This window comes from Chanodichthys erythropterus, chromosome 19, assembly GCF_024489055.1.
Source record: "Chanodichthys erythropterus isolate Z2021 chromosome 19, ASM2448905v1, whole genome shotgun sequence".
NCBI lineage: Eukaryota > Metazoa > Chordata > Actinopteri > Cypriniformes > Xenocyprididae > Chanodichthys > Chanodichthys erythropterus.
The window spans coordinates 281,415-298,786 of record NC_090239.1 but is presented as its reverse complement, the minus strand read 5'-3'; the positions used below and the strand labels follow the sequence as shown (position 1 = coordinate 298,786).

The window sequence follows — 17,372 nt, the reverse complement described above, 5'->3', positions numbered from 1 at the left end:
TTTCTGTTATCACAATGCAATACAGATGCATGATCAAATACACCAATGTTCAATAAAGAAATGCATTAATAATAATAATAAATCAGAAAAAAATTCTAGTGTAGTTATAGATATATTTAAAGTTGTACCCATTACAAATCAGCACCAGCAAACACATCCAAAACCTTTCTGACCTTAAAATACAAACACAGATCATTCGCTCCAACAGCAGATATATTTATGCCTGACAGACGGAAGGAAGACACTGACAATAACACGTTCACCTGGACCTTACGGACACACTTGAGCTTTTAGAAAGTAAATATAGTGTAAAAAAAAAAAAATAAATACTAGAATAATAACAACTCAATAAAATAACACCAACCAAAAAGGCTTTGATTCGTGCAGAATAATAGTAATTAGAGCTGCTGAACTGATCTGTTGAGGACATTTTTGTTGAGTTGACCAACATCTCCAAGTCATCAAACATCTCTGAAATCATACTCAGAAAATCTCATCTCAATTCTGCCAGATAAGTTTGAAGTATGATAAACACATGTGCTGATAAAATAAACATGATCCTGCATGAAGCCAAAGGAATCGGAGCGATTTTACAACAGCGTTCGGCACACAACGCCAAAAAAGGAAGAAACATCCATTTCAGCTGCACCGATAACACAGTCGAGAAGATTCAAACATTAAACCAGTCAAGCTGAAGTTCGTGTGACGCATTTGTGTTTGTCTGAAGCGTTACTGAGAAACACCTGGAATACACACACACATAAATAAGCCTAAACACACACATCACTGTTAATAACACAGACTGTACAGCATCTCTCTGAAGACGTCTAAGATGAAAGATACAGCGGCTACTAAATTATATTTAAGACTTGACCTCGAGGGCTCTTTATAGGCAGTATTTCAGGGACTGTAAAGTTATTAGCAGCACAAATGTCCTTTTTTAGTCAGAATGTCAGATGCATCAGAGAAGACAATCCCTTAATGCACTGCAGCCAGATATTAAATAATTCCAAGATGGTGGATAAAACTTGAATACTTTTGATTAAAAGTGCAATACTGGTCAAAAGTTTAGCGTCTGTAAGTTTTGAAAAAATAAAAATAACTTTAGTTTATATAGCATTTAATAAATATTGCAGTTTATTAAGAGTCGATTTTGAAATAGCGCATTACAGTCAATGCAGAAAAACATAAATTAATCTTTCAGCGACAGTGAATAAACTGGCCGTAAACATGCAATACTTCTAAGATGAAAGTAGGATGTGTTAATAGCACTCTGTACATTAGATTAAATTTGCATATCGTCGGCATAAAAATAATAATTAAGACCAAGAGAAAAACATAAATATTAAAAAGTAAAGGGCCAAGGACAGAAACCTGAGGAACACCAATTCAGGCGAATTAAACTTTTATTCAGCAAGAACACATTAAATTGATCAAAAGTGACATTTGTAATATTACAAATCATTCATTTTTTAAACAAATGCTGTTATTTAGAACTTTTTATTCACCAAAGAATCCTGAAAAATAAAATGTGTCAGTTTCTACAAAAATACAAAGTGTTTTAAACAATGATAATCATCATATCAGAATGATTTCTGAAGGATCATGTGACACTGAAGACTGGAGTAATGATGCTGAAAATTCAGCTTTGATCACAGGAATAAATTACACTTTACTATATATTCACACTGTAATAATATTTCACAATTTTTACTGTATTTTTATTTTTGATCAAATAAACACAGCCTTGGTGAACAGAGGCTTACTTCACAAACATTAAAACATTTTACCATCCCAAAAGTTTTGAACGGTAGTGTATATTTATTTCAGTACTAAAAATGTTGGTAAAAATAATTGAGTTGCATTAAAAATTGACCCATTATACAGTATGTGTGTGTTGTGTATTATTAATGCCTACTGAAATCCTCTGAATCACTTGAAACGGAGACTGCTGCCTATACAGAGCGTTCCAAATCAGTGACTTATAAGGGTGTGTCGTCAGTAGACGGGCGGCTCATAGGGTTTGAAACGGAGCCAGTGGTTATTCAAACAGAAACAGGTAATAACTCTGACGGTTAACACAGCTGGCCTTGACCAGTCAGAATCAATCGCTCGCTCTCAGCTTTATTAGCCATCAAAGACACAATATTTATGCCCTCTATATTTATGCGTGTTTACTCTTTGGCGGCTGAGATTTATGAGCCATTTGGCGTTTGGTTTAAACTGGCTTGATAAAAAAATTGTAGAAAAATGGCGAAAGTGAGCGAGGACAGAAGCTGCATATATCCAGTGATCAGTGTCAGACTGAAGAGCCGCTCACAGTGACTGATTTTATCGCTGCAGGTCTCTGTATTGTTGAGCGCAGTGGACGTTTCTCCTGACGGATGCTCTAATCGCATTGGTGAGCCGCACAACTGGCCGTAGCTCTTGAAAATCAGATCACAATTGGGATGTAAGAATAAGACGCCACTCTAATTGGACAAGAAATCAGTTTACTATAATTACAGTAAAAAAAGTAGAGGGGAAAGTGTTTGCCATCTTGCTAAATTGTGGTTGACAGTTCAACAAGTCAATTTCCCACGAACGCTTACGAGGAAGATCTCGTCACTGGATTTGACGTGAAGTTTACGAGGTTCATGGTAAAGTTTGTTTGAAGTAAGGATGCACTAATAAACACGCAACCTTAACTACCACAGAGCGAGATGAAACGATGCAAATGACAGACGGTGAGCTTACAAACACCACATAACCCTGCCATTAACACACACCGTCCTCAGATCGGCGGCGGAGCGACCGAAGGACTAATTGGCTGCGTGCTGCAGATCCGTCCGGCCTAATGATCTCGCCTGAAAATGTCGCCGAGAAATGCTCGCTCTCTATAAATATTTAATTTAAAAGATGGCAAAGTTCAAAGAAAAATGGCCGGCAGTGATGGCAGAGATCCCTCGCTCCAATTAATTCTGAAAACGTCCCTCGTGAATCAAAGAGATGAGCTCCGCCTGTAAAGCACACAGGAAAAAAACACTAATGGGAAACTACAGCTGCTTGAAACACGTCCAACACGTCTGAAACTCCTCCCGCAAAAATTAAGCCTATAAATCTTCTCCCCAACGGGACTTACGCAAGTTATGCCAGTTTCATCCGTCAACATAACAAAACAGTCAAAAAAGAAGGACATCCAAGCTGCTTTTACATCTAGATTACACGCTTGTTAAAAAATAACAGGTCATAACATCAGGGTTCATATGAATATACCCGTCCTCGTCCATTCAATCCAAAGACAACATGAGGATAAAGCTCCAATAATGCCACTAAAACACTGTTTAACAACAACTCGTTTTCCATAATTGTGAGCGATTTGTTGTGGCTCCAATCACAATATTTATTTACTAAAAAAAAAAAATAATAAAAATGCAAAAATGCAATTTATTTTAATGCACCTTCTCTTCTCGGTCAGTCTCCTTCACTGTTTACGTCGTACAGACAGCGCAGCTTCCCTGTTCAACAGAACGCCGACTGGCACAGAAGAGAGGAGATTGTTGAATAAAGTCGTTATTTTTGTTTTGTTTTTGCGCACAAAAGTATTCTCGTCTCTTCATAACATGAAGGTTGAACCACTGCAGTCACATGACTGTTTTAACAATGTCTTTAGTACCTTTCTGGACCTTGAAAGTGTTGATTATGTTGCTTTCTATTGGGGATAAAAATAAAATAAAAAAATATCTTAATTTGTGTTCTGAAGATGAACGAAGGTCTTACGGGTGTGGAACGACATGAGGGAGAGTAATTAATGACAGAAATTTAATTTTTGGGTGAACTAACCCTTTAAATAAAAAAAAAGATTTGGCACAAGATAAAAAATATATAAAACAAAGTAAAATTAATTAAATGGATTTAAATAAATACAAATTTACTAAAAGAGTTCTTAGAACGTACTTGAGATGTTATGAAAAGTGAATAATTAAACAAATTTGATTATGTGGCTATTTTAAAGCATTATTTACATAAATTTTAGTCTTACTATTTGTGATATATTTGCATATCATCAAAATCTGACTTTTTCCGTGTTTAAGTGCTATAATCGCGTCCCCAGTGCATCTACCAGAAAACATGAAAACTCAGTCACTTTTCTAAACCTTACTCTGCAAACATGTGAAAAACGAGCCGCTCAATCCTCATTTTGGCTGCGTGAGATTCTCCAGCTTTGTTGTTGTTGAGCTGTTAAAGCTCCGCCCTCTTCTGGAAAGGGGGCGGGAGCAGCAGCTCATTTGCATTTAAAGGGACACACACACACGGTGTGTTTTTGCTCACACCCAAATAGGGGCAAATTTGACAAGCAAATTTTATAATAAATGATCAGTGGGGGATTTTGAGCTGAAACTTCACACACACATTCTGGAGACACCAGAGACTGATATTACATCTTGTGAAAGGAGCCCCTTTAAAACAAACTACTTTACCACTTCTATTTACATAAATCATATTGCATAATATTATATTGAATAAACATAAATACATATATTTTTTTTAAAAAATGGTGTTAATTTAATTAGTTGCGGGGGAAAATAACACATTAAAATTATTAACACATTTAACACCCCCCCCCCCCCCCCCCCCCCCCCAACCTACAGGTCATCTTACATTTCATACAATTGATTGGAGACAAACATGACGTTTTTGTCCCAAATAGCATGGGTGGAAAGATGATGATAACAAGTTAAAGGGTTAGTTCACCCAAAAATGAAATTTCTGTCATTAATAACCCACCCACACCCATAAGACCTTCGTTCATCTTCAGAACACAAATTCAGATCATTTTGATGCAATCTGTGAGCTTTCTGTTCCTCCATATACACACACACACACACACTTTAATAACAGACTCAGTGAGTCTCTGGGCTCTTGACTCCTGATTGCTCTTTGGACTCCCTACAATTACAGAACTAGTTATTTTAATTGCAAGTAATTTCTTGTGTCTTTTCTTTCTAAACTAGACAACAGCCTTTACACAACTACACACACACACATCTGTATTCCTCTCTATACTGTAATTAAATGCTCAAATTAGAAACTCTCGTTCAATCATACGATCCTCAAAATTCGAGGATGTTCCATCTGGAGAGGCTAAATTAGGCAAGGAAACTTTTCATTTGGCAAAGTCACATTCATCCACATTAAAAGTGAATTCGTATCATTCATCAGCCTGGCCGGAAACATCGCCGCTGCGACAGAGTCGTTTATGAACAGCAGTTATTCCGACAGGGCTCAGTTTAATGGCTGAAGACTTCTGAAGTTAAAATACTCTGGAATGGTTTCCACCATCTCAGCTCTTGGCCGGCCTGAATCCATATCCATCAGTCTGAATAATAAAGCATAACTCAGAGCTCACAGCAGGAGTTTGGGCCATTTAGTTAATTAACTGATAGAGGAAGTGCCTGACGTTCATTATCAGAGCTGCACCTCGTTCCTGAAAAGTCTCTGATCAGCATAATCTCACATATCCAGCGGCAAAACATCCGCAGACGCACACGAACACTCACAACACACGCCCCAGTTTCACGAGGTGTGGCCCGGTGGCCCAACAATTCACAAAAACATGTAAATGTGTCCCGGTTTCAGCCGCTCCGACTCACCGGTGACCGTTTCGTGTGGGAATGCTGTCTGTCTAACTTAATCCTACAACATCTTTCAGCCAATCAGCATGCAGTGTTTCTGCAATAACAACAATTAAGCACAACTAAAAAAGGGGGGGGTTTCCAAGTAACAAACACATTAAGTTCAAACAAAACATATGACAACTGAGAATATATATATTTTTAAAATTTGGTTTTTATTATCTCATACTTTGGGATGAGATGAAAAATTAATAAACTAAATTAAATGAAAAAGCAAATATATAATACAAATTACTGTATTAGAACAATTTACATGAATGAATTATAATTAATGAATGTTCTTAAGGCAGGCCTTTAGACCCCAACTACATTTTGCGCACGTTCTTTTATTTCAATAAAAATAATTGCTTTAAATCTGGTGCGCATCAAAACATTGATAGGATTCCCTCCGCCCGCTTTAATCTAATCAATGACCGTCAACCCCCGATCGATCACGGCCGTTAGTGCTCACGTCTGATGCGCTCGCTTCATTCTGTTCACGCCGTCATTACGACAACAAAACAAGTCTTACAACCACTGTTTATATGATAAATATAGACGCAGATGTGTCACAACCGACTGTCAGACGCAGTGCTTTCATTCAGGGGAAAAAACAGAGAAACAGAAAGAGAGAGAGAGGGAGAGAGAGAGAGAGAGAGGGAGAGAGAGAGAGAGAGAGGGAGAGAGGGAGAGAGAGAGAGAGAGAGTGGCGGAAGGGAGGGGAGGGATTGTGAAAGTAGATTTGGCGTTGACCTCCTTCTTAATGGTGTTCCACTAATGAGACTGTTTATGTGATTGGGGAGAGAGAGAGATTGTGTGTGTGTGTGTGTGTGTGTGTGTGTGTGAGAAAGAGAGAGAGAGAGCTTTTATCCACATGCCAGACAATGTGCAGACAGACCCCATCCTCCCTAAAACAATAACACGCTAAAACACACATGCGCACTCACACGCTAAACACACACACATTAAAAACACACACACACACACACACACACCAACAAAAACCTGAAAAACAGAGACAGACAGAACAATAGATAGAATGATAGATATTATATGAATATTATATTAGATAGTTATTATATTACATTAATGTGATATATCAACAACAATAGTGCCTTTACTGTTACCGCTCTTATAAAATCACATTTAGAATTTAAAGGGTTAGTTCAGCCAAAAATGAAAATAATGGCCGATTTCAAAACACTGCTTCAGGAAGCTTCAGAGCGTTATGATTCAACACAAAAGATTCATAACGCTCCGAAGCTTCCTGAAGCAGTGTTTTGAAATCGGCCATCACTATATAAGTCGTTATTTTGTGTTTTTGGTGCACCAAAAATATTCTGGTGGCTTTATAATATTAATATTGAACCACTGTACTCACATGACCTGATTTAAATATGTTTTTAGTACATTAATGGATCTTGAGAGAGGAAATGTCATTGCTCAGGCCTCACTGAGCCATCAGATTTCATCAAAAATATCTTAATTTGTGTTCTGATGATGAATGAAGGTGTGGAACGACATGAGGGTGAGTAATTAATGACATTATTTTCATTTTTGGGTGAAGTAACCCTTTAAACCTACACTTAAAGGATTAGTTCACTTTGAAATGAAAAGCTTTACTCGCCCTCATGCCATTCTAGGTGAATATGACTTTATTCTTTCTGATGAACACAATTGGAAAAATAATAATAAATATCCAGACGCATTCGAGCGTTATAATGGCAGTGAGCGTGATCAATGAATATAAGCTGAATAAAGTGTCTCCATCCACATCCATCTTACGAAGAAACAGTTCACAAAGCTTACGCTACGTCCATCACCTTCCCTGTTCAACTTACGGACACCAAGCCAGTTTACACTTCCTTTGTAAGGCGGTCTGGCGGAAGCTAGATATTTTACTTCATAACTTGTTTAAATATGGATATTTTTTCACTTCAGAAGGTCTTTATTAACCCCTGGAGCCGTGTGGAGTATGTTTATGATGGATGGAGACACTTTCTTCAGCTCATACTCACTGATCCCGTTCACTGCTATTATAACGCTCGCATTCATCAGGATATTTATTAATATTAATATTTCTCAGTGTTCATCAGAAAGAATAAAGTCATATTCACCTAGGATGGCTTGAAGGTGAGTAAAGCTTGGGATAATTTTCATCTGAAAGTGAACTAATACTATAATTTCTAACAAAAAATATTTTAGCAAATTGTGTATTTTCGTCAGAATTATTGCGCTGCTATTCTACTGCGCTTTGTCCTGTAAAGTAACAGTAAATGCTTTTTAATATAAAGCACTCTCATGTTTCTGCTCCACACACACACACACACACACACACACACAAACCTCAAGCTTTGACAGACGTCACATTTTACTGTAATCATGAGCTTTTCTGCAGTTCAGGAATAACCGTGTATCCTGCTTCCTCCTCGTTTCCTCACTGTGACGAGACGAACTACGTTTCTGGGGCGACTTGCATAAACTGCTAAGACTAGTCTTACATGTTAGTCATCACACTGTTTTCTTTCAGACTGTTCATAACTTTTTTAAGTCAGTTACATAAAAATGTAGATTGGTCTAATTAGACACCATCAGCCAGTCACGTCACTTTACTGTAGTTAATAAACAATTTCTATGGACAAAAACGCATTTGGAGGACAGAGATGAGCTGCTGCGGGAAAGGCACATGATAGTTTATTATCGTTTTTAATTTAATCGTTTTAATTTCTGCTTTAAAATAGTAAGCAATCAGTTGTTTTAGGTTTAGTATGTGATGTTTGTATTTTAACGCTCTTGTGAGATAGCATAGATCACTAGCCTTTAGGCTTTATATACACTGTTTGGAGGACAGCAGTGGACAGGATGTGGAATAAGAGTTGCTGCGTCTCAATTCAAATACTTATACTATACCCTAGAAGAAAGTACATACTTTTGAGTGTGCAGAAGAAGAGTATGGAAGCTACTTCATCATAACTGCATCTTTAACGGACGCTCTGTCGCTTAGTTACGCGCAACCTGTCATCGTTAAAATCCTCCACACTCAATTAAATTTAATTTCAGAGAGAAATGTAGTCGCACGTTGATCTGCCAGTCGTGTGGAGAACTCTCCTCAGCTTGGTATAATGATGCATTTAAAAGTTAATGAACAAACGCATCGTTAAAAAGTTCACAATGCATTTTTAGATTAAATATACCGTAGATAACATTTAATATCTCTTCGTCGCTTCGTCTAATCGAATCTTTGTCCAAAGCGCAATGGCTTGTGGGCAATATTAGCTGTTAGAGTGTTTGTGGATCTGCACTTCGGATTCTAACCGGAAAAAGTAGACCAATCTTTGGAATACTCATTTCAACATTCTACAATTTGAGACATATTTATTCTAATTTCGAATACTCTTTAGGACAGATAGTGTGTGAATTGGGACACAGCAAGTGTTTAAAATAATGGACTAAAATTAATCTCAAACACTGAACTCTGGGACATGGTTAATGTGTGTGTGTGGACAGACGGCCTTTGTTTGTCCAGTCTGAGAGAACACACACACACACACACACACACACACACACTGATCTTATCTGCGTGTTTATCTGACTGCACATAAACCTCATCACACACACACACACACACACACACACACACACACACATGACACTCTATAAACTCAAACAATCAGACACAATAACCTATTAAGGTATCTTTGATGGAGAACACAATCCCAGAATGCACTGCAACAAGATCAGTTAAATGATTAACCGAAAACAACATGACAAAAATTAGACTACTAATAGACAGACTTTATATTTATACATAAACTCTTGTGCACTATCAGTATAACACAGCAGGCTGCTGCCTATAGAGTGTTCAAATCGGTCACTTGTGAGGATCTTTATTAGTTATGATGCTGTTCACACAGAAGCTGTTTTTCCATTCCACTGCGCTACTTTTCCAGTGTTTTTCAGTGTCAACACACAGTAGATGGACCACTGCGCTCGTGACGCTCTGAAAACACAGCTCAAGTAAAAATAAGTTCAGCTTTTAAATAAATGTGTCTCTCTCCCTGACCCGCGTACAAACACTCAATTTATACACTGAACAATTATTAATATAAATCAAAAATTTGTAGTTAGATATATTTTTTCTATTTATTTATTTAACTTTAATATTTTTTTATTTATATAAACCAAATGTTGTATTTATTTATACATAGTATTTATTTTTATTTTACTCTAACTTATTTATTTATTATTATTCTTTAGACTTTTCCCTCGCAGCCGCACTTTGAAACCCCCTGATTTATCATGCATATCAATGCTTCAATTATGTGCGAGCAAAACTAATTAGTAAACACCAGAATCCCGCCGAACATCAGAATATCAACATAATCAAACCCATGTGAAGCAGATCAGACGGTGGATTTCTATTTCTGGCTCAGATTGTGTGTGTGACGCCTGTAGATTCTGCATGTAAATGTGTTTGTGGTGAAGAAACACACTCTGACAGGTGAGCGTGTGTGTGTGTGTGTGTGTGTGTGTGTGGTCTCTGGAAAAGCACAATTACATAAGGGGATATTTCCCAGCTCAATAATGAATATGCCGCCTGTTGCTTAGCAACAAGCATCTGATTCACGCACACTATAGGAGAGTGACATGGCAGTTTGAATGAGGAAGATGCATGTATGAAAACAGAGAAAGTGAGAGGAGATGGACTGATAGAGAGGTTAAATTAACACTACGTTCACTGGATCGGCCAGATGTAAATCACTGTGAAACAAAAACATGTTTCAACAAGTAGTGAGAGGATAGTTCACCCAAAACAAAATGACATTCTGTCATCATTTACTGGCCCTGCATGACTTTCTTCTGTGGAACATAACAGAAGGTATTTTCAATGTCAATGTTGTTTTGGACCCCATTGAAAAGCAACATCTTCTTTTGTGTTCTGAAAAGATATGAAGTTATGGCAAAGTCTGCTGAGGCAAAGTGAGTTTTTTGTTCCACATCGAGGGATTTATTCAATGTGTTCAGTAAAGGATATATATATATAGATATGTACGAATAGATCAGATTCAGATTTCTACAAAGACATCATTTTTGGTAAGCAACATCTAACCAGTGTCTGGTTTTGACTTGTCACAGAAGAATCATTCACAACAAGACAAGAAACATGTATTAAGAAAAAAAGCCGAGTGAATAAATATTGATTTCATGTTGGTTTCAATCAGCCGGTTCGATCAGAGTCGTGTTTCAGTGGAACAGGAGAAAAAGGCTTCCTGAAATGTCTTGCAGAATGAATACAACCATGTTTGACAGGCCTGTAATGAAAGCAACAGCTGTGGCGTGTGTGTGTGTGTGTGTGTGTGTGTGTGGGCAGACTACACAATGGCAGTGAAAACTCAACCTATTCCTGACCACTGGCTCCATGTCAAACATGGGGAAAGACGCAAGCAAAGCTCTCGTACGTCTCTGGGAACTGAACAGACGGCTCTCTTCTCTCTCTGTGTTCCAGCATTCATGCAGCTACAGGTGTAAACGCATAATTACACGCACGGCAGGCTATACTCAAATAGATTGCTTAAAAATCACTCATAAGTCTTCAATAATTGTTTATACAGAGGAACAAACAAAACAAGAATATTGTCAAAATAATAAAATCGCAGCGTGTGAATGTGTGAACACAGTTCCTCAAACTGTTTCTAGTATCAACAGGAAATCAAAATAGACCCTTTTTCCTACATGAAAGGGTTAGTTCACCCAGAAACTGAAATTCTGTCATTAATTACTCACCCTCATGTCATTCTAAAGCCGTAAGACTTTCATTTATCTTCGGAACACAAATGAAGATCTTTTTGATGAAATCTGAGAGTTTTCTGTCCCTCCATTGACAGCTATGCAACTACCACTTTGATGCTTCAAAAAGTTCATTAAGAGATTGTTAAACTAATCCATATGAATCGAGCGGCTTAGTCCAAATTTTCTGAAGAGACTCGATTATATGATGAACAGATTTAATTTAGGCTTTTACTTGCATAAATCAATGAACATTGAACAGTGAATATAAACAGAAGTGCAACCGAACTTGCTTCACGTGCTGCGTAACATGAGAATGAACCTCATTGGTTCTTGCTGAAGCTCAAACATGATGCGTAACACGGGAATGAACCTCATTGGTTCTTGCTGAAGCTCAAACGTGCTGCGTAACACCAGAATGAACCTCATTGGTTCTTGCTGAAGCTCAAACGTGCTGCATAACACCAGAATGAACCTCATTGGTTCTTGCTGAAGCTCAAACATGATGCGTAACACGGGAATGAACCTCATTGGTTCTTGCTGAAGCTCAAACGTGCTGCGTAACACCAGAATGAACCTCATTGGTTCTTGCTGAAGCTCAAACATGATGCGTAACACGGGAATGAACCTCATTGGTTCTTGCTGAAGCTCAAACGTGCTGCGTAACACCAGAATGAACCTCATTGGTTCTTGCTGAAGCTCAAACATGATGCGTAACACGGGAATGAACCTCATTGGTTCTTGACGAAGCTCAAACGTGCTGCGTAACACCAGAATGAACCTCATTGGTTCTTGCTGAAGCTCAAACGTGCTGCATAACACCAGAATGAACCTCATTGGTTCTTGACGAAGCTCAAACGTGCTGCGTAACACCAGAATGAACCTTATTGGTTCTTGCTGAAGCTCAAACGTGCTGCATAACACCAGAACGAACTTCATTGGTTCTTGCTGAAGCTCAAACGTGCTGCGTAACACGAGAATGAACCTTATTGGTTCTTGCTGAAGCTCAAACGTGCTGTGTAACACCAGAATGAACCTCATTGGTTCTTGCTGAAGCTCAAACGTGCTGCGTAACACGAGAATGAACTTCATTGGTTCTTGCTGAAGCTCAAACGTGCTGTGTAACACCAGAACGAACTTCATTGGTTCTTGCTGAAGCTCAAACGTGCTGCGCAACACCAGAACGAACTTCATTGGTTCTTGCTGAAGCTCAAACGTGCTGCGCAACACCAGAACGAACTTCATTGGTTCTTGCTGAAGCTCAAACGTGCTGCGCAACACCAGAACGAACTTCATTGGTTCTTGCTGAAGCTCAAACGTGCTGCGCAACACCAGAACGAACTTCATTGGTTCTTGCTGAAGCTCAAACGTGCTGTGTAACACCAGAATGAACCTCATTGGTTCTTGCTGAAGCTCAAACGTGCTGCGTAACACCAGAATGAACCTCATTGGTTCTTGCAGAAACTCAAACGTGCTGCGTAACACGAGAATGAACCTCATTGGTTCTTGCTGAAGCTCAAACGTGCTGCGTAACACGAGAATGAACTTCATTGGTTCTTGCTGAAGCTCAAACGTGCTGTGTAACACCAGAACGAACTTCATTGGTTCTTGCTGAAGCTCAAACGTGCTGCGCAACACCAGAACGAACTTCATTGGTTCTTGCTGAAGCTCAAACGTGCTGCGCAACACCAGAACGAACTTCATTGGTTCTTGCTGAAGCTCAAACGTGCTGCGCAACACCAGAACGAACTTCATTGGTTCTTGCTGAAGCTCAAACGTGCTGCGCAACACCAGAACGAACTTCATTGGTTCTTGCTGAAGCTCAAACGTGCTGTGTAACACCAGAACGAACTTCATTGGTTCTTGCTGAAGCTCAAACTTGCTGCGTAACATGAGAACGAACCTCATTGGTTCTTGCTGAAGCTCAAACATGATGCGTAACACCAGAATGAACCTCATTGGTTCTTGCTGAAGCTCAAACGTGCTGCGTAACACGAGAATGAACCTTATTGGTTCTTGCTGAAGCTCAAACGTGCTGTGTAACACCAGAACGAACTTCATTGGTTCTTGCTGAAGCTCAAACGTGCTGCGTAACATGAGAACGAACCTCATTGGTTCTTGCTGAAGCTCAAACATGATGCGTAACACCAGAACGAACCTCATTGGTTCTTGCTTAAGCTCAAACGTGCTGCGTAACACGAGAACAAACCTTATTGGTTCTTGCTGAAGCTCAAACGTGCTGCGTAATACGAGAATGAACCACATTGGTTCTTGCTGAAGCTCAAACATGATGCGTAACACCAGAACGAACCTCATTGGTTCTTGCTTAAGCTCAAACGTGCTGCGTAACACGAGAACAAACCTTATTGGTTCTTGCTGAAGCTCAAACGTGCTGCGTAACACGAGAACGAACCTCATTGGTTCTTGCTTAAGCTCAAACGTGCTGCGTAACACCAGAATGAACCTTATTGGTTCTTGCTGAAGCTCAAACGTGCTGCGTAATACGAGAATGAACCACATTGGTTCTTGCTGAAGCTCAAACATGATGCGTAACACCAGAACGAACCTCATTGGTTCTTGCTTAAGCTCAAACGTGCTGCGTAACACGAGAACAAACCTTATTGGTTCTTGCTGAAGCTCAAACGTGCTGCGTAACACGAGAATGAACCTTATTGGTTCTTGCTGAAGCTCAAACGTGCTGCGTAACACGAGAATGAACCTCATTGGTTCTTGCTGAAGCTCAAACGTGCTGCGTAACACGAGAATGAACCTTATTGGTTCTTGCAGAAACTCAAACGTGCTGCGTAACACAAGAATGAACCTCATTGGTTCTTGCTGAAGCTCAAACGTGCTGCGTAACACGAGAATGAACCTCATTGGTTCTTGCTGAAGCTCAAACGTGCTGCGTAACACCAGAATGAACCTCATTGGTTCTTGCTGAAGCTCAAACGTGCTGTGTAACACCAGAATGAACCTCATTGGTTCTTGCTGAAGCTCAAACGTGCTGCGTAACACCAGAATGAACCTCATTGGTTCTCGTTGAAGCTCAAACGTGCTGCGTAACACGAGAATGAACCTCATTGGTTCTTGCTGAAGCTCAAACGTGCTGCGTAACACGAGAATGAACTTCATTGGTTCTTGCTGAAGCTCAAACGTGCTGCGTAACACGAGAATGAACCTTATTGGTTCTTGCAGAAACTCAAACGTGCTGCGTAACACAAGAATGAACCTCATTGGTTCTTGCTGAAGCTCAAACGTGCTGCGTAACACGAGAATGAACCTTATTGGTTCTTGCAGAAGCTCAAACGTGCTGCGTAACACGAGAACGAACCTCATTGGTTCTTGCTGAAGCTCAAACGTACTACGTAACACAAGAACGAACCTCATTGGTTCTTGCTGAAGCTCAAATGTGCTGCGTTACACCAGAATGAACCTCATTGGTTCATGCAGAAGCTCAAACATGATGCGTAACACCAGAACGAACCTCATTGGTTCTCACACATCATGCAATCAATCATGCGTGAACTTCCGTTTACCATGTGTGAGTTGATGAATATGTAAATGAAAGCCTAAATTAAATCTGTTCATCATATAAAGCGATCGAGTCTCTTCAGAAAATTTGGACTAAGCCGCTCGATTCATAAGGATTAGTTTAACGATCTTTTTATGAACTTTTTGAAGCGCCAAAGTGGTAGTTGCGTAGCTGTCAGTGGAAGGACAGTGGAAGATCTTCATTTGTGCTCCGAAGATGAATGAAAGTCTTACGGCTTTAGAAGGACATGAGGGTGAGTAATTAATAGTTAATGTTTGGGTGAATTAACCCTTTAACTCATTCCTGGTCTTACTGTGAATGATTAAACGGTGCATGTTATTCCAAAGAAACAGAAGTTTGTCTTTCCCCACCTCTGAAATTAGTTTTTTTAGTCGGTACCATTGAGGACTATTATTTTTATTTTTACGTCACATACAGACACTTTTCACTATTCAATCAACTATAGATACAATCAACTGCTGCCCTGCATTATTTACTAACTCTTACAGATATCCATTATGGATGTAAAAACTGGGCTATAAACAGTGTCTCATGTTGATTTGATCTCTTACAGCTGTTGGTAGACAAGAAACCACTTTCCCAGGAACAATGACTTTAAACACAAACCATAAAGGCTATTATTGGCAAAGCAACCTCTCAGAACACCTTAGCAAATGAATGTGGGGAACTGAAATCACTTACAACAACTAGAACCACAGACCTCAACTTTCAGACAAGCCAAGGTTCAAAGTTTGTCATAATGAAATTTCCTGTTCCCACATTTTTTAAACAATGATGACTTTAGTAAAAGCCCGAAGCACAAAATTATCATGATTTACTCAAACACTCTCAAAATGAGACATCTAAAATAATAAATATTATAGAGCTGAGCAAAACTACAAATTTACATTCACACAGTTAGCAGAAACTTCAATCCGAAGCGACTTCCAGTGCATTCATGGTTTATATTTTAACAGCGTGTTTCAAAAGCTGAGATCAGTGAAAACTTTCATACATTATCAAAGTTTTGGACACATACACTCAAGTTTAGAATAATCGTAAAGTGATGTAAATTCTGAAGCAGCACAAATATGATGAAGCTAAATTAACTCTCTGGACATTCATTGACCAGCTTTATATGAGGTGATTTTTAACACTTTAAGGATATTTTCAATAATAATATTTTGTGTGTTTGTATGTGTGTGCGCGCGCGCGCGTGCAGTAACTGATGACCGTTAACTGTCACTGGACCGTTAAATTTTAAACCATCGAGGCGGGAACGGTATTTAACCCAACTGCTGAGTTAATCTGTGACTAAATCATATCCCAAAAAATTTAAAGATAACCCAACCTAGTGACCCAATAAGTTTAACTAACCCAGTGGATGGGGTTAAAATAAAGAAGGGGGTAGGGGAAGAACCACCATTTTTTGTCTGCAAATGCAGCTTTCAGACCCTGCGAGCATCTGTGATGGGCGCCCAAACTTCTGACATAAAAACAGGTGTGATTTACCTTCTTTTTACCCTTGCAGTGGCAGCACACCGTCCACAGGTACTTGAGAGTTCTCCACAGCAGGATGATGAAGAGACCCCCGAAGAAAGTGACCATGGAGGAGGCGAGGAAAGCCCACCACATCCTCTGGCCGTTCACGGGGTCACAGGGCACGTCAGAGGTGTAGGGGATGATCACATCCATCTTCCGAACCGAGGACGGACCCGCTTTTGAATTCTCGATGAAATTGATCATTATTGTGGAGAGCTGCTTCTCATCACCGTCGTCATCTTCACCTTCTTCAGTGGGGAGCATCGAGCGTCTTTCTGGAGATCCCGGCAGCGCCCCACACCTGACGATCAGCCATGTTTGGCAGGGCGGACAGCCCGCGTGTGTGTCCCCGTGTGCGCGCACCCTCCTCCCGCCGCGCTCTCCGCTCTCGCCGCTCTCCGGTTCTCAGTGACGCGCGGTGGAGAAGTCGTCCTCAAAACGCACGTAATCTCCTATTCGTCTTTAAACGAGGTCGAACTGTGTATATTTATCTTGATGAAGAACATTCCCACGATTTAAAGCCTGCGTGACCGCCGTTGCCCCGTCAGTCCGGCGCTGATCTCCCCGCGCGCTCTCTGACGGACAGACCGTGTCTAATCACCTCGCTCTCACTCGGTAACGTGTTGCGTTCAGATCCGATCTCTTCAGGGCAGATTTACAGGTACCGGAGGGCGGAGTCAGTCAGTCTGATGCCCGTCAGAACGTCTCCAAACCCCGCGAATAATCCATCAGTCGCTCCCATTGTACAGACATCTGCCGTCTCCAGAAGCACATCATCTATTTTCAGTGGGTGAATTATGTGAGGGAGCGATTAAATATGATAAAATATTTAAAACGCTTCAGTATCCATAAAAAGT

General features: G+C 39.7%; 1 protein-coding gene across 8 annotated transcripts in view; it reads right to left on the bottom strand.

Annotated features, from left to right (window-relative positions):
* LOC137007459 (calcium-activated potassium channel subunit alpha-1a-like) overlaps positions 1–17,170 on the bottom strand; it is a 93,032-nt gene extending 75,862 nt beyond the window's left edge. For all 8 annotated transcript variants that reach the window (XR_010892621.1, XM_067368934.1, XM_067368936.1 and 5 more), the window contains exon 1: positions 16,486–17,170. Coding sequence is in view for 7 of the 8 variants with exons in the window: in XM_067368934.1 (XP_067225035.1) it covers positions 16,486–16,779 (294 nt within the window). In the remaining variant the exon portion in view is untranslated. The remainder of the gene's footprint in view (positions 1–16,485) is intronic.
* Positions 17,171–17,372: the final 202 nt, after the last annotated feature.